Raw genomic sequence first — 18948 nt, 5'->3', positions numbered from 1 at the left:
TATGTTAAAAATAAAATTGTTGATACTCTCCCCTCCTTCTGAGTTGTCCCACTTTGCCCATCTAAAAATCTGGTCACCTTATGCTAGATCCTTGGGTAATCCCGTAGAAGGGTGACTGGAGACCTGGCAAAAATTGAAGGGTTTTGGAGAAAGAATGCCAAAAAAATATTAAAGGAAAATATATGCTATGCAAAGCGCCTCATCGGCAGATAATTTATCTTCCATCATAATGATTTGAGGCATTCCTTAAACTGTGCAAAGAGTATTTAAAATAATTGAAAAGGAAAAATGTACTGAAAGTAATGATTTGGCCCTCACAATCGCCTGACCTCAACCTGATTGAGTTGTGGCACAAACTAAGCAGGGAAGTAAAAGCAGTGTCCTACTTTTACTTCACATATTCTTAAAAACGAGTGTAACTAGATAAACGACGATTGTTTGTCGAAAATGTAATGAGGAATGCCAAAATTGTACATCGAATTAATAAAAGCAAAAAGGATTACATCGTTGGATAAAAAATCTTAAGCGTGTATCATGCAAACTTTAGGGTGGGAAAAACTTTTGACCGGTAGTGTAGTGTAGATACTCGCGTTCGTGTATTGTAAAAAAGAGTACATACGATGCTGGAACTTTTAATGGAATTGTAATAAATGAAGAGTGGATTATTATGCGTTCTTTATTGATTATTACTTACTCTATGTTTAAATTAAAAAGTGTAATACTGTATCGCTCCAGAGCATAAACAGTTAATTCTACCTCTTTAGCGGTTTTATGTTCTCAACTATAACCTCTTTTTCTTTATAAATGCTTCGTTTATCTAAATTCACATAATTTGAATGTAAAACTAGTAGTTCATCAAGCGATTTTCTGAGCTCTGTAAACGATGGACGACTGCTGGGTTGTTCATCCCAACATTTACACATTAGATAATATCTGAAATAAAAAAATGTACATATATATATATATATATATATATATATATATATATATATATATATATATATTCATGAGAGCTATAAACCGAAGATAAATGACAATCCCCTGGCTCCCAAAATTTTACAACACATTCGTAAGGAACAAGGAAATGCCTAAATCTTCTATTTCAAATTATGAAAACGGATGAAAATATCCGTTTTAAGAGTTCTTTTACATGTTGGGAATTTAAGCTGGTTCTTCTAGTGTACTTATTCTTCTATATCTGATAAAAAATTAATTCAATTCATAAATATTATTAACCACTTACAATTCATCTCTGCAATTGTCAGGTTTTTTCATTCTGTAGCCAACTTTTAACATGTCCATAATATCATGCGTGGGTATTCCCGGATAAGGAGTACCACCCATAGTTATAATCTCCCATAAAAGTATTCCAAAAGACCAAACGTCGCTTTGAGTTGTGTATATCTGATGGGTCATAGATTCCAAAGCCATCCAACGAATCGGAAGTTTTCCACCGGTCGATTTACAATACATGTTATTATAGTAAACATCACGACTCAAACCAAAATCTGATATTTTGGCAATATTATTTGCAGTTATCAAAACATTTCTTGCTGCCAAGTCACGATGAATCATTTTTAAAGATGATAGATATTCCTAAGAACGAGAATAAAGGTTTAACAGTTATTGAAAATAAATCAAGTAATAACAATGTGTTTTTAGTTCAAAACTTGTCAGAATCTGAAATATCATAATTAACAACTAACAAAAGGTGTCATATTTTTTAGCAAATTCTCAAGAATTACTTGTGTGGGTGAAATCCATCAGAATATTTTCTAAATTGAATGTATTTTCTTTATTATATTTGTAATGGATGTCTTCTTTTTCTATGTCGATATGGTTTATATTTTGAAATTTATTGTTTTCCCATTATTGATTTTCAACTGTTGAATTCATATCGATCGTCGAGTTTTATTTCTGTATGGTTTGAAGCTTGAGAATTGCTTCGAATTTCATTGGCTATGAGAAGTGAGAGTGAGCATTATATCCTCGCAATTAAAAGGAAGTATGGTAAAATTCTAAAGGTTTTGGTTTTAGAATAGGAACATGACATGCGAAAATCAATTTAAATTCGGAAAATGTTAACTAGGTCCGAAGAAACGTATGGTAAGAGATCATTGAATCGAAGAATTTTATTCAAAATTAAAATTTCGTAACTTGATATTACGGAACTATGAAGTGTATCTAACTTGGCAAATACAATAGATTTTGGTAATCGAGCTAAAATAGTCAAGTTGTAAATTTGTTTCAAGTATCTATCATCTAATTCGATTGAATGATATGACTTTTGTTCACTAATAAACATTACATATGGTAACGAAGCCTACAAATCGTATCTTAACTTACCATTCCTAAAGAAACTTGTCTGGCAAATGAAATAAGATCCTTGGTTTCTGGAATGTCGTTAAGGTTTAGTTGATCAAATTCGTACATTTTATTGAACACTGACCTCTCCACATAATCATCTCCTTGGGCGAGTAGATTACTGAAACGATATTCCGTGAGCCATATTAGTAAAGTTTGCTAGTTGAAGAAAATAAAGAAAATTCTTTGTTGTAAGGTGCCTACCAGATCCTGATTATTATTACTATTAGTGTTAGAATGGGGTGGCCTTATTGGTCTTATTTGTCTGGATAATCCTTTTGCAGTCCCCTTAATCATCCTCAGACCATGGAGTATAGGAGTTATTATAATTTGTTTCTCCTGACTGTGCCGCATACTTCACTTTCGTGAGCCTTGTGAATATACTTTTCTACTTTTTACTTATACTAACCTATTTTTGGCCCCATTTTATCCTGATGAAAAGTTTGACGTGAAATTTTCTGTCAAGTAGTTATAACTGCTGGAACCTGTTAGGGAGGATAGTGTGCCTTAGCAGCCTGCCGGCTGATGCTAATCTACCAAGGCCTAACGTTCAGGAGAAACCCTTCAACTCCAGATCTACAAGTTTTTGTAGCGCTACTATAGCCATTGCTTTTATAGTCCTTTCCTCCCAGATCAGAAAAGATCAAGTTTGAGAAAGTCTGAGTTTGAAGATGACCTCGAATATCCACATCATGTCAGAATCACTACCTAGAGAATTTGCTGCCCAGAATGACTCCTAGATATTTTGACTCCTTGCTGTACTCCAACAGCATTATTTAGAGTTAAGTTGCAGTTCACATCCCACTTGTAGATTTCAGTATTCTTTCTAGTACTCTATTAATTTAGGTGATTTGTAATAGAGTGTCGCAAAAGATTCCACGGGTGACAATCAAAGCATTATCGGTGTAGCCCATTACGTTGCCAATATTTCTTTCAGTAGTGAAATTATTGAGAATTAGAATCAATTAAACCAATAAATCATATTTATTATCGTAGTTTATTTTTATTTTAGAAATATCACGATTTTTTATGTTCTTTCACTATTTAGTTTAATTATAATTTAACAACTGACTATAATAATTATTATATTCGATATTTATACGACACTGAAAATGACACAAACACATGAGTTGTAGGGAAAACCATTTATAAAGAGATCATAAAAGCCTCGAGTACAAATTATATCTTATATTATCTAATCTTACATCTGATTTATTTATGGAAAAAATATTCCTCCATTTTGAAAAAACCAAACGTTATTGACTCTTATTGTGGTCGTATTAAACATAATACAGGATAGGAGAGGAGGACAGAAAAATAAGTTTTTTAAATAAAGAAATGGAGTACTTCTATAGAATAATAAAGTATCACAAGGTAAAGCTGGGCTGGAGATTATATTTATTCAAACAAAAATGAGATATAATAATTGACAAAAGAAAATTTATAACAAAATGGATAGCGAATTTCACAGAAATATCAATTAAAGGGAATGTAAATAAGTAATTCAACATGGGCATAGAAGTAAATAAATTCTACCATTAGAAGAGGAAATCTCAGATCAAAGATAAATCGAAAAATCCTCTAGAGAAAATGAAATATAAATATAAAATACGGTGGAGGAAAATTCACCATTCAAGCAGAAACTACATAGGAAACGTCCTACTGTACATAGTGTACGAGGTCTGGCTATTAAATAACGATACTGCGCGCCTAGAGGGCGCCTTAGACGGGTGGGGTAAAAAACGAGTAGTGCGTTGAGTATCTAGATATCTTGTCTATAACACATCCCAAAATATGTTTCCGTCACTATTATAGTATTTGTACAGTAGCGGTTAACGGTTTGAAACGAGCTTGTTTTCTTCTCGTGCCGAATACAATGTGTAACGAAAAACAGGAGCAACGTATCAATCTCAAGTTTCTCGTTAAATTGAAAAAAAACTCCGACTGAGTGCTATAAATTGTTGCAAGAGGCCTATGGGGACAATTCTCGTTCGCGTGTTTTTGAGTAGTGTAAGCGCTTTAGTGAGAGCCGAGAGAGCACTGAAGATGACCAGCGCCGAGGTCGACCTGTGACTGTTTCAACTCCGGAAACAGTGACCGAAATCAACCAAATTGTGCGTGCAGATCGTCGAATGAGCATTCGGATGATTGCCGAGGCTGTAAACACCGATAAAGCAACGGTTGGACGAAGTTTGTGCGAAGTTGAAAACAAAAATCTGACTCCTGACCAAAAGCTCTTGAGTCAACGGGTCTGCTCAGATTTCCTTGAAATGTTAGAAAAGTTAGAAAAAGATCTGCTTTGAAAGGGAACCGATTTGAATCTGGAAGCGGTAAAGCAAAAAACGGCAGATCTCCTAAAGGCACTCACCAAAGAAGACTTCCAGCACTGCTTCGATCAATAGAAAAAACGTATGGAAAGGTGTTTGGCGAGAGGAGGGGAGTATATTGAAGGGGAGCATTCGAATGTAAAATAATAAAACTCTTTTTCGTAACCAGTCTCGTTATTTAATAGCCAGAACTTGTATACAATGATAGCCAAGACCATAGATAAGAGACTATGAGCTTGAAAGGCCTGCCTGTGCATTTATATAATGAACACCTTTATGGCGAATGTCTTGTATACATATAAATTTCATAATTATATCTCTTTTTTCACTTTCGTTTTCGTTGTTCATTCTTGCAGTATTATTATCTTTTTGAGGTTTTTTGCGTCGTTTCGATATATTGTTAACATTGCTCAAATACTGATATTTACTTTAAATCTCGAACCAACAAAGACAGAATTTGATTGTTTGCAAAACATAGCGAAGTTATGAAAGTTGATCATCAAAATACTTGGTGGACAAAGAGAGGAACATATCGGCTTTGAAAAGGAGAAGAAAAATATGTGAAAAACTGAAAAAGTTGATTAATATTAAATAATTTTCGCAGCCATCTTACACAAAGTCTGTGATAACCAAGCTTTTCAAAAGACACATTAGCGATGAGTGCGTTAGCCATAATGCTTGGGTAAACAGTTTTCTTGTCGATAAATTTCTATTCGCCAGCGAAACCCAATTTACAAATAGCGAATGGTGGAATTTTCAATTACAGCCCACATTTTTAATTTGAATAGAGAAATAACATACACCTATTAATATTAACTGTGCCTCTCTCAAAAATGTAATTCATAATAATTTACAAAAGTCAACGCCCTATTGGGTGTAATTACTTATTAATTAAAGCTCATATTCCTAGCTTACAATTAGCAAATTGTACTTACGCTTTCAAAATCTTATCCGATGCCACCCGTAAATAACTTTGCAGATCTCCTTTTGCACAATATTCGACAACTAGTAAGAGCTGGTCTTGTGTAACACAACCAACTAATGAAACCAAATGAGGATGATCAGGAACAGACTTCATTAACTGAATCTCATGATGGAACTGTTCGATTTCTTCTGAAGTTGGATTTTCTAACAACAAAAAAATTTCAAGTAATTCACAAAAAAATATGGCTTATTCGGACAATGGTATCATTTTCACAATAATCCATTTTAAGATAGTAAATAGCGTAAACATCTCACATGAATACGGATCCATGATGTACTTATAACAAATTGAGTAGGTACGTGTAATGTTATTGTAAAATGGGTGCTTCAAAGATTCAAAAATTTTATAGCTGCGAATAAGGAAAAAAGCGATTTCTAGTCTTTATGAAATTACTGAAGAAACATAGTTTTGTGATTCTAATATTCAAATCTTCCGGTAGCAGAGTGAAGAACAAAATTAAAGCCAATTAAAGTTCCCAAAAAACAACTGCAATCTGGAGACGTTACAGTATTATCATTTCAATTACATTGAGAAAAACTAATTTCATAAGGCAGACCAGCCAAGGATAAAAAAAATGTTCTCTCTTGAATGCAACACACCTCTTCGAACAGAGAGTTACTCCCGCTTTTTAAAAAAATATATACAATTAAGTTTGTTAACATACGAGGATGTATTGATATCTAATTAGCCTAGACCAGTTCTATGCATAAACAAAATATTGCGTTACCATTAGGAGTGGGCAAAATAATCGATTAATCGAAAAATAATCGATTAATCGGGTGATCTATTAATCGATATATATTATAAAAATAAACGGTAATCCATTAATCGAAAATAATCGAATAATCGAAAACTATCGATTAATCGGAAAATGTAAAAATATCGATTATCGAAAAAATCGAATATTCGGAAATAATCGGTTAATCGGAAAATGTAAAAATATCGATTATCGAAAAATGGAATATTCGGAAATAATCCGTTAATCGAAAATACTCGATTATTGGAAAATAGTCAATTTATCGAAGATTGATTCTTTTTCATAATTTCCACACTTTTGTACTTTTTTGTGGTCCTGTAACCTGTAACTCAACACTCTGTTCTGTAGGTATACTGGATCCAAAATTCCAAAATTTACCTATTAAGAATAAAATCCTCTCTCTGAGATATGAATAATAAGAAATATTTCTATTGTTTAGTTTTATTTTGGTGGGAATCAAATCACAATGTTATTTTTCAACTTTATTGCTTCCGTAATCAAGAAATATTTGTTTTGAGTTTTCGATCTCTTTGGCCCACATTGTATTAAATAGATCACAATTATTGATTATATTAATCAATTACATAAAATTGAGTAAGAGCACACACCCTTTTAATTAATCGCTTTAACAAAATACAAATACCTACATATTGATAATTAGGTATATAACATTTAAACTTATTTAGTTAACTAGGTACAAAAATTATTCTTAAAAACCTCTTTACAAATGGCATTTACCTTAAAAAAATATAAAATATCATTATTTTCTTTGATGTTAGATAGTGTCAAGCGGCCCGCGTCTTTCTAAGTTTTTTATTTTATTTAATATAGGTGTCGGCGAAAGTTGAAACCTTTGCGACCTAGTGCCGGATAGTTTTGCTGATGCATTTTTTTGTGGATCACAGGACAGAAAATATTAGATCATTTGCTTTATTAGAACCGTTGTGATATGACGCTTTGGCACTTTTGGCAGTGTACATCATAAAAGAGTTTTGATATTTCACATAACGTTTGTTTTTTTAATTCGATCTATCCTATCACTGTGCTTTCCGATTGATTGTTTAAAGTGTGCAAAGAAAAAATTAAGGTAAGTTTCTAAGCATAACCAAATTACTAATTTGTTATTATGATTATGACTATTGCTAATTTTTATGATTATGATTATTACTAATTCCATTGAAGAGGATCCAGGTTTGTATGCCAATTACTTTCTAGTTTTTGTTACAGATGATCATTTAAAAAAACAGTTTTACTGAAAATTTTTGTAAGTCACCTATTTTTTTAACAAATTAATTACATTTACTATAATATTTTATTATACAGAGTTCGGCAATTGGGTATTATAATGCTTTTTTGAGGGCGGCTAGTTTAAAGTTTATTCTTGCAGTCGGTAATAAAAATAATGTGAATGAGGTGCAGATGCAGCATTTTTTGTCTGAATTATGCTTTTTTTAGGAATATGGAAGAAAATAGAGGAAGAAGCTCACTTTGGCATTACTTCAAATAAATATATATATAAATCTGGAACTGGAGACACCTCAGTTTGTTGAAAATGTAAAAAAAACATTAAGTCATGTGGTAACACTACCAATTTAAGGAATCACTTGAAGGCAAAGCATCCACTTCTTTACGCTGAGATGCAAAATATTGATCGAACAGATAAATCTGCGAGTACTGAAATAAGTGATGATACATCAAGGTAAATATTCTTTCATAGTACAAACTACTCATCTTATTATTGTATTAATGGTACAAGGATATTATATATGTGCGTTTTTTGGAACGAAGTTCCTCATCGCTTGTTACGCTCTAAGCATTTACCGAAAAAGTGTCGGCCGACAACCGAAACAGACACTTTTGCAGTTAGTTGAACAATCCATTGGAAATTTTGCACAAATGGTCAGTTCAGATTGATTTTGAGCAAAATCACTCAGAGGAAGGAAAACAAAAATAAAGGATAATTTTGATTTTTTCGGCAATAAATTATTTATAACTGAGGTAAAATTAAAAAATAATTGTTGAGCATAAAAACAAAGAATACTTACATTAAAAAGGAGAAGGCAAAATTGGGGCCAACAAATAATTCTGCGTATAAACGATATAGCGATATTATTTGATATACGAGCTACTTTAACTAATTATGGATAATAAATCAGGTATAAGCCGGTATAAAATAAAATCACTTATAAATGCTTTTGTTTTTAGAATGTTGAGTTGTAAAGAGGAAATGGAAGATCTTTTGCCGTCAAGCAATATCGTGATCCTCCAAACTACTGATGTAGACAAAATCTCAGTAGTATCGACAGAATCGAATAAGAGTTTATTTTGAAACAAGCCCATTAAGAGCTAGTGACAAATTATCACTTTTAATTAATAATATACAAAAGAGATTGTTGTGTAAGGTGGAGCTTGTGGACAACATCCTGTGAGAATTGGTTTTATAAAATACAATGTTTCTTGCCTATTTTCAAAATTTTCTCAAAAATGCATAATGGTTTTGGTATAGTTTAATCGAATTTAAAAGAGATTTTTTAAGTGGCTTTATTACAAAGTAAAAGACTGAAATAGTTATTTGTATGCTTAGGCCGCGAAATACCGAAAGAACAGTTATCCGCTTGCGGCCGAAGTCGTTAAAAAGTTTCGCGGCTATGGCATACACACTATTTTTCGTACAATTGTTAAAATAATCAAATAATATAATAATCAATTTAACGAGTAAAAAATTTATTTTCTGAATAATTATTTCAACATAATTCAATATCAGAATCTTAGTTCCAAATATCTTCTGTAGGTTCATTATTTGGTTTGTTTTAATTGGGAATCAAACCATAATGTCTTCTGTATGTTCTTAATGGTACACTCGCTCTTTATCTTGTTTTTTGTAGGAATCAAACCACAATCGTTCTTTTGAAGCTTTATTTCCGATTTTCGAATAATTGATTGATTGATTATTTTCGATAAATCCATTATTATTGATTATTTTATATAATCATTTATATTTTTTTGACTATTTCCTTCGAAAAATTTAAGCCAACCAAAAAGCTGTAATATTTTATGTTTACCTAGCAACGATCAAATTTCAGCGATAATACTGCACTAGTGCAAATTATCGATAATTTGCACTAGTGCCAAATTTTCGTCTAGGATTAATAAACATCATTTGGTTTTAATTTTATATTTTAAGAAAAGGAACAATTATTGAAAATGCAATTAGAATATACAACTTTACTGGAGGCCGACGATGGTGTTTCTATGCTGCTTCCACCACTTCTTATTATAATTTAAAGAATAACAAATTTTAAACACAGAATTAAGTTTATTTTAAATTAAATTTTTCTCAGGAAATAGTCTGCCAAAATGCCCTCTCGTGCATGTCAAATTGTCTCATAATTTCCTCTCGTGCGCATTCGCGCACTCGAGAAAATTAAATTATCGACAATTTGACATGCACTCGGGACATTAATATTGACTATTTCCTTCGAAAAATTTAAGCCAACCAAAAAGCTGTAATATTTTATGTTTACCTAGCAACGATCAAATTTCAGCGATAATACTGCACTAGTGCAAATTATCGATAATTTGCACTAGTGCCAAATTTTCGTCTAGGATGTAAACTCATTTTGAAATATTTTTTCACGAACAAAACTGTTGTCAATAAGTTACCGTAGATACCAATTCAATGCCAATATGATGATCGTCAACTACGGTATAATTTAAAGAATAACAAATTTTAAACACAGAATTAAGTTTATTTTAAATTAAATTTTTCTCAGGAAATAGTCTGCCAAAATGCCCTCTCGTGCATGTCAAATTGTCTCATAATTTCCTCTTGTGCGCATTCGCGCACTCGAGAAAATTAAATTATCGACAATTTGACATGCACTCGGGACATTAATATTGATAATTGCACACCTCTAGTTACCATAGCAACGAACAATAACTTATTAGAAGTGTCAATGTAACGTTTGACGTCAAAAAAGTAAAACAGAGTTACGCAATAAAAATTGAAAGAAAAAAGATGTCCACCGAAATTGTTATAATCGAAAAATTAGAGTAACGAGCCATCATCAAGTACCTGTATTTAAAAGGGTTAAAAGGTAAGCAGATTTACGAAGAAATGCTTAATACCCTTGGTGATTAATTATCTTCGATTGCGACTGTGAAAAATTGGACTGCAAGCTTCAAAAGAGGTAAATTTTCCATTTAAGATGATGACCGATCGGGAAGGCCAGTTTCTGTGTCAGTCCCCGAAAATATCGATAGAAACATCGCGTTCGATCTGTGCTCGATTTGAAAACGATGTAGACTTCTTAAACCGAATTGTTACTATAGATGAGGCATTTCTACGATCCAGAAACAAAGCAACAATCGATGAAATGGCGACACTCTGGTTCTCCAAGACCTAAGAAGTTTCGTGTCCAAAAATCTACTGGAAAAGTTCTTGCTTCAGTTTTTTGGGATTGCCATGGAATAATCATGATTTATTTTTTGGATAAGGGTAGAACAATAATTGGAGATTACTATTCGACATTACTGACAACTCTACAGGAGAAAATTAAAGAGAAGAGACGTAGAAAGCTATCCAAAGGAGTTTTGTTTTTGCAGGACAACGCCCCTGCACACAAAGTTTAGAAGTATATGTGCATTCTACGAGGTTATACGAGAGTTTTGAAATATGGCAATACTGATGTGAATATTTCAAATCTGATACAGCCGTCATGAAGTTTGAAAATTTTAATGTTGAACGTATTCAGAATGTGTCATACGAATGCTATTTGAGTTGTTTACAGATACTTGAAACATTCATCTTGGTAATAAAATGGATTTAAACCGCGAACATTTTCGTGCCATGATGTTCTATGACTTTTGACGTGGATTAAACCAACAGCGGTGTGCCAATCATCTCGCTTCGACTATTGATGATGAGGCACCATATCGAGCCACCGTGTTCCGCTGGTTTTCCGAATTCATTCGTGGTCGTGCTTTGCTACAGGATGAATTTTGGGAAGGTCGTCCAAAATGACTATTGTTCCACAAAACATAGATGCTGTACGTGAACTGATATCACTAGATCGTTATGTGAAATTGAGGCATCTTTTGGCATTAGTTCCACTTGCATACATTCGAGTTTGCACGAACATTTGGCTGTTGAAAAGTTCTTTTCGCGTTGGATACCGCATAATTTGATAACCGATCAAAAACGCTTGCAAAAGGGTACTGATCTTAATAGAGAATATTTTGAAAAACAAAAAAGTCTTATTCAACTATAAATATTATTCTATCTCATAACTAAGTAGCAACGCTTGTATTACTCAATCAATATCTTTTTTTATGAAGTTATTAGTGATCTCATATTTTTTACAACCATTATAGAAAGTTCTTTTTAGTTCAGCAGCACAATCTGAGCCAGATTCTTAGCTTCCTTCTAGCAATTATAATTTTTTATATTTTCTTCAAAGTTAGTTAAAGGAAGCGTCTTTATTTACAGAAGAGAGAAAAATATTTTTATGTGTACATATATTTTTCGTCGACAATCCATGAATGATTTTTCCTATTATGAAGGAACTTGAACAAGTATGTACATGTACTAAGAGTAATTGTAATATTTTGGATAATGAAAAACAATTGATTTAGAAATTTATGGATGAATTTGGAAGATCTAATCAAATTTCAGCTTCAAGTGATCGTATTGTGGATAACGTCAAAGTAATACTCAGTAAGGAATTTCGGTATCGAAACGCACATCAAACAGTGTAATTGTGAATGTTTGTGAACAGTGGGCTTCAAGACCTAAATCCAAAACTAACAAATAGTACTTCCAAAAATATTCCCTCTAGTTGTTGATTTGAATGAATCTTCTTTCTCAAATCGTTTCGTGATTTTCTCCTAACGATTTTTATGATTTTTATTTGTTTTTTTTATACGTATACATACTACATAATGTAGCATAACTCTGTCTGGAATATAAACACGTTAAACTTGTAATGAAACAATATATTGGCTGGTCCCATTGGCTTAAAATGGATTATTCTAGATTCAAGAAATCTTTCATGTTAAATTTATTGAAATATATATTTATACGGTTGAATAATTATCAATCTATTTTTCAATTTATTATTTTAGAAAAGCTAAGAATGCACAAATGTAGTTTTATTTCTATTCGGGAATCTAGAAGTATTCTTAACGACTATCTATAAATGATATCGCCGTTCCAAGAAACAAGGACACATGTAATTTTTTTTGAAATTTAACTTTATTGAAGAAAAGTACTTAAAACACATTCTTTTCAGAGGAACATGTAGTGCTACAAAGACGCAAGTGTAGTTTGTGTGGGTTTCTGTGAAGTTGTAAGTGTATACCTTCTGTGGAAAAACAACGTAAGTGTAGGTACATTGTGCTAATATTTCTCCAACTTTCTAGGTTTTAGTATCATAAAAGTATTTTGTGTCAATATTTTACAGAATTTTAGGTTTTGGCTTTGACTTAAGTGCATTTTGCGTCAATATTAGTTCCAAATTTTATTTAATAGCCTCTTCGTGTGTCTTAATTATGTTTAACTTTTTTCCCCAAAACTTGCATAAATAAAAATATTTTAATTTGGGGTATCTTTTTATGAGGTAGTTCTACCAATTCCAATGGATGGGTTTTTCTACAAGTCTCTGAATTGTTATAAGTCGCAGTGATCATTTGTTTTGAAAAATTCTCTTTACTTTTTTTTTCTAATTTTTAGATTTTAAAAATAGAAAAAGATTATACTTTCTGCTATTTCTGGCATGAGAGCCTCGGCTATAGAGGTGTATAGGTACATGCATATTCAAACATCTTCAAGGGCTAGCAAACATTACCCGGGTATCGATGGGGTATTCTAATCTGACAATTGTGGGAGGCAACAAAAGAATAGGTGAGTACTAATAAAATATCATTTTATATTAGTTAAATATTATACCTCTCCAGGTACCTCGTTGGTATGTATGCAGTAGGAAATAAATTAAATAACGCACAAATTTTTGGTAAGAGGTCATACACAAAACAAAGTTCAGCCCACAGTATCATTGAAAGATGTTTAAGAGGAAAAAGACCTGTGTCTATCCACGTTCATGACTATTTATCAGAAATGTCAAAAAAACTTTATCAAAAAATACCAATGGGGACGAATTTTAAATTAGCGAAGTAAGGTTACTACAATGAAAAGGAAAACGACTTGGAAACATACAAAACCAGTTACGAACAACCAGAGTGATTTGAAGATGTAATTTTAGGACCCGCTTGTAAGCATAAAATTGAAATAGCTGATAATAAGAAAAAGGATTTCAAAAGTCTAGTTGAAAGTAACATAATCCGTCAATTTTATAAATATTTTTATGATCACATTTGTGTTTGATTTTTATCACGACCTAAATATTTTTTATAACGTTTGTACCTACTTCACTTTTTCTATAGAATATATTTCTTATAATAATTAAGTTTGTTTTATTTTTACTATCACTTTTATCTCTAAATTGTATGCATTGAAATGCATTTCTTTGAACATTATTAAGTTGATTTTTAATTTAGAGATTTGATAACCCACCATATGGTTGGTCATGATTGCCTTTTGGTAACTTTTAGTCTAAAGAAATAAAGACGCAATTACAAAAAATACTCAATTGGCTTAAACTGTTTTTTTTTTTTTAAATAAGGCTTCTGAAACATGATACTAATTTAAAGCTATTAACAAACATTTAATTGAAAAACATATATTAGTTGGTTGATAGTTGCACAATTTAAGAAATAGTTTGGAAACTTTTGTCTTTCCTGTAAAATTTCAATTTTAACAGTTACGCCTTTGTTTTACCGGAACAGCGATATGTAATCTCGGTTTAATTGCACTGTGGCTTGCGTCACTGATCCGCTCGATTCCTTACAACAACAGTTTGCCTATTTATGGATTCAAAGAAATTGTTTTATTCTAAAAGGAAGATTGTCAATCATAATAAAGAGTAATATAAAAGTTAAACCATTTATCATTGATGATCCTTTTTATTATAGATATGTTAGTTTTTCACTAGAATATATTACCTCTCAACATTTTAATGGCAACAGCGATTTCTTCTTTCTTTTCTCGATAGTACAAGGCTTTACGTACCACTCCAAAAGCACCGCCACCCAAAATCTCTTTAATCACAAGCTTCTGTGTATCTATTTCCCATTTATCCATTTTTATTTGTTTAATTTTGTTTGCAGTTAAATCATTGTGTATTGAAGATTTCTCTTTAGTTTCCTAAAAAATATAAAACAATGAAAAATAACTTTCTTCTCTAGCTTATCAATCTCCAACTAGTAATCAACTGTTAAGAGTATACTTGATGATGCTGGATAAATATTCCAACATTCCTGATTGCTACCGCGACGAAGATACAATTATATCTACTTGGAAGAACGTTCCCTTGATCGACTTTTTTGTCGATCTGTTAAATTGCGATTCATTAGTCATTTGTTCCTAGCCGATGTGCTAGGCACACCTGACTTCGTATCATATATTATTAAAATATACACACACTTCTACTGTTTTAAATTTGAATAATTCAAAACACAGTTTTGCCTTTCCATCGAACATCAAAATCATTCTAGATAGTCCAGCTATTATTACGGAAGTATATATATATATATATATATATATATATATATATATATATATATATATATATATATATATATCCAATTTTACTTAACAGAAAGGTGGTTCTATTACAATACAATGCTAAAGCACATACTGCGAAAGTTACGTCAACTAAGATTGAAGAACTTGGTGGTATTGCACTCCTACCACATCCAGCATTTAGTTCAAGTTACTATCAATTTAACTTCAGTTTCAAGCTGGATGCTGCACCCTCGTTTTTGTCTACTCTAACTCTCACCTAGCAATGCATGGCTTCAGCGAGCCAAGAAAACATCCCAAGCCCAATCATGCAGAGGATAATAGGCCATCCACAAAACAAAAAATCTTCTTTTACAATCAATAAACAAAACCCAACGATCTCTCGTACAATATTTGATACTCAATTGAACAAAAATTATTTTTTGTCTTACTTACACGGGTGAGTATCATCGTAAAAAATATGTATTATTTATTGTGTAAATATCCTAATGCTTAATTTTTTTTCGACAATTTATTTGTACAATGGCCTAATAAATTTGATAAATAAGTATGCAAGACAAAAGAAATGCTTAAACTATATTAGTCAATGTTTGCTACAATATTTGCGAAAATATAATCGAGCTTTGTGAAACCCTTTATATTAGCTTATGATAAAAATATCATAATGGAAATTTATTACAGTTATAGGCATATATCAAGACAAACTTATGTTGGAATAATTTTTTAACTCGAAATTCAAATTCTCAAACTACTGCATTTATTTGGTTAAACATTGTGAAAATTACGAAAATTACCGAATTTTGTCATGGACCTTAATATACTTAACTCTTTTATGATTTTTTAGCCGTATTGGTAAATATATCTTCAGTCCAAACAATGCTGCTAAACAAATCAAAATCATTGAACTTCCTATAATTAAAATAACTTCCATTGATTCAGAAGAACTGGGAATATCTTCTCCTTCATATTCTTCTGTAGTAAAATTTGATGATCGTTGTTTGTGAATCACAGCTGGAGGACTTGCACCTCTAGTGGAGAAAGCGATAACTATGACATCATAATTAGGTGTTAGTTGAATTTCTGATAACGTAAATGATGTGCTGTTCTGGAAAACAAATAGGTAATTACGTTTACTTCTGTTTCTGAGTTCATGCTACGTTAAATTAATTCAATAAAAATTATTATAAACAAACAGATGATAGAAGTTCCTTCATGGTGCAAGATCACAAGATATTAAGAAGTTAATGCAAAAATTTTGAGAACGACCAAAAGATGTCAAAATATATTCAAATAAATTTTTGTTGTGATATTTTGGTGTTTATTAGTATCTAAATGAAATACTTACACCGGTTATATTATATGACAATGTTGTATTGATATCCCATAATTTTATTATGACTGTGTAATAGTATGGGTCGTAATGGGGTTTTTCCCACTGCACAGTAACGTTATAACATATCTTATCTTTTACGTTCTGGAGTAGATATTCTCTAACTTCAAGATTCTGTGGCATATCTGGAACTGAAATAAAATATGAGCAAGAAATATATTTTCACGGTTCAAAAGCAAAAAATGTCTACATATTTCTAATCTATAATTTTATATCAGATAGTGCTTAGTATAGAAAAATAAAGACTAGGAAAATCTCGCTTCTTCGGTCTTGATCTAGCTTAAATTTTTGTTGTTTTTTTATAGGGGTTACAAAGCTACGTGACTACTGGTGCCTCTCCGGGCAGCTGTCCAATTAGACGGAAACCTTGTAATGCCAAGAATCCCTGGTGGAATTACTCTTATAAGAAACACTAAAAAGTCACACGCTGTCTCTTGAGGAAGACCGTCCTATTAGCGACATCAGTTTCATACTCAAAACAATAAAAAAGGATCGGTCTTGGTCGAGAGATTACTACATGCTCAACACTATGATTACCGGCCTGGCAAATCTATTGACCTGGCTCTAAACCATTTGAAGAGAAGGGTGGAAGGTGCCTTACCTAGTGGAAAGGTTGTTCTGGCAACATTCTTTGATAATGAACGTGGCACTGAACTATGTCCGTGGAATTAAATAGCGAAGTTGTCGAGACAATGAAGGTCAGGATAGAGTTTTGTCTCCAACGTTGTGATGTATGCTCGTTGACCACGTAGTTAATATAAACAAGTCTGGCCTGTATATTCAGGCCTATACTGACGAGTTGCTTATTATCTGAAAGTGCAACTGGACAGAGTTCAGTTTCGTGCATCTTAGTATCACAGGGCTTACGCCACCAACAAATGCCCTTGATACCTACTGGATGTAATGGAGGGCAACTAGTAAGTGATGGATGCAGCTCTTTCTGTTCCCCAGTCACTTGAATAACAACTTCTCTAAGGCTCAAGAGATACAGTAAAAACATACATAGATGGGATTTATTTCTCTTTTGCCAAAGAACTTCTTTACTTCAACAGGCGCTAAATTCAACTGGTCACTTGCCTTTTAGCTGAACACAGTCATACAGGGTGTTTCTATATTCGACCGACAACGCACTACCACAGAGAGATCTCAATAAATGATTCATTTTCATAGAGGAAAACGAACCCATACGAGGCCTAGTTGCTGAGATATAGAGGGTTCAAAGTTTTAAATCAAAATCAAAAATTTGCCATAAATCAGAGCGCCATTAAATTTTTTTTTTCAAAATTGGTGAACAATATGCTCCTTAATAAAGTAATATTTTGACATAAAAAAACTTTATCTCCCAATTTTTTACGCCACTGGAGGAAATTCTTTTTTAATTTTGTTCCAAATTGCCTGATTATTTTTAGTTAAACAACTAATAACCTTTTATGGAGCTAAAATGAACGGTGTTGTAGAAATTTGCCTCTAAACAAAAGTCTACAAGCATGCAAGTAGTTTACAAATTAAATAATTATTCATTTAATTTCGATTAATGATTAAGCATAAGTAGTTCAAAACAAATAAAAAGTATTCATAATCTCAATTGTTCAAACTGTTGGTCGCTTACTTCAATATACTTATTACACCATTTTGTCAATGAAAAACGTGTCTTGAAAATAAATCTTAATGGGATTAAATGATTTCTGCCGTAGCTTGAATTCTAGCTATTAGATCATGTTCAGATTGTTTCGTACACTAAGGACTTCATATAGCCCCATATAAAAAAAATCGATAGAAGTCACGTGATCTTGGAGGCCAGCAATTTGGTCCACCCCGACCAATCCATTTTTCTCTAAAACGCCTGTTTAAGTAATTTCTTGTCTCTGCAGAAAAATGAACAGATTTATTTCCAAAGACACCTTTTTCAGTGACAAAACGGTGTAATAAGTGTATTTAGTGAAGTAAGCGACCAACAGTTTGAACAATTGAGATTATGAATAATTTTTATTTGTTTTGAACTACTTATGCTTAATTATTAATTGAAATTAAATGAATAATCAATTAATTTGTAAATAACTTACGTGCTTGCCAGTTATTAGTTTTTTAGCTAATCCTGACAGAGCGTCACTGGTTGAATTTTTCCAAAGCTTTTTCATGTCAAAATATTACCTTATTAAGGAGCATATTGTTCACCAATTTTGAAAAAAAAATTTAAAGGCGCTCTGATTTATGGCAAATTTTTGATTTTGATTTAAAATTTTGAACACTCTATAATCTCAGCAACTAGGCCTCGTAAGGGTTCGTATTTCTATATGAAAATGAATCATTTATTGAGATCTTTCTGTATACAGAAACACCCTGTATAAGACGATGTATCCGTGGTATAGATATGACAGACGGTTGGAATACTACTGGTATATGGAGGATGCAGAATTGACGCTAGTATGATTAGAGTAAATAAGCCCAATACATTTCGCTATTATAAATTTAGCCAAATACAAAAAT

At 32.0% G+C, this 18948-nt stretch overlaps 2 protein-coding genes across 2 annotated transcripts in view; both read right to left on the bottom strand.

Annotated features, from left to right (window-relative positions):
- LOC130896701 (zinc finger protein 830) overlaps positions 1-18948 on the bottom strand; it is a 286395-nt gene that overhangs the window by 187873 nt on the left and 79574 nt on the right. The gene's annotated exons all lie outside the window — the stretch shown is intronic.
- Positions 1-18948, bottom strand: part of LOC130896696 (tyrosine-protein kinase receptor torso) — a 60922-nt gene that overhangs the window by 10445 nt on the left and 31529 nt on the right. Inside the window, exons 7-13 of the mRNA XM_057804958.1 lie at positions 16417-16592; positions 15898-16176; positions 14492-14693; positions 5627-5819; positions 2347-2485; positions 1244-1596; positions 695-933 (exon numbers count right to left, since the gene is read on the bottom strand). Coding sequence (XP_057660941.1) covers positions 753-933; positions 1244-1596; positions 2347-2485; positions 5627-5819; positions 14492-14693; positions 15898-16176; positions 16417-16592 — 1523 coding nt within the window. The 3' untranslated portion in view covers positions 695-752. The remainder of the gene's footprint in view (positions 1-694; positions 934-1243; positions 1597-2346; positions 2486-5626; positions 5820-14491; positions 14694-15897; positions 16177-16416; positions 16593-18948) is intronic.

The sequence above is a fragment of the Diorhabda carinulata genome, chromosome 7 (assembly GCF_026250575.1).
Source record: "Diorhabda carinulata isolate Delta chromosome 7, icDioCari1.1, whole genome shotgun sequence".
NCBI classification, from domain to species: domain Eukaryota; kingdom Metazoa; phylum Arthropoda; class Insecta; order Coleoptera; family Chrysomelidae; genus Diorhabda; species Diorhabda carinulata.
The sequence above is the reverse complement of the archived record's forward strand: the minus strand, read 5'-3'. Positions and strand labels throughout refer to the sequence as shown.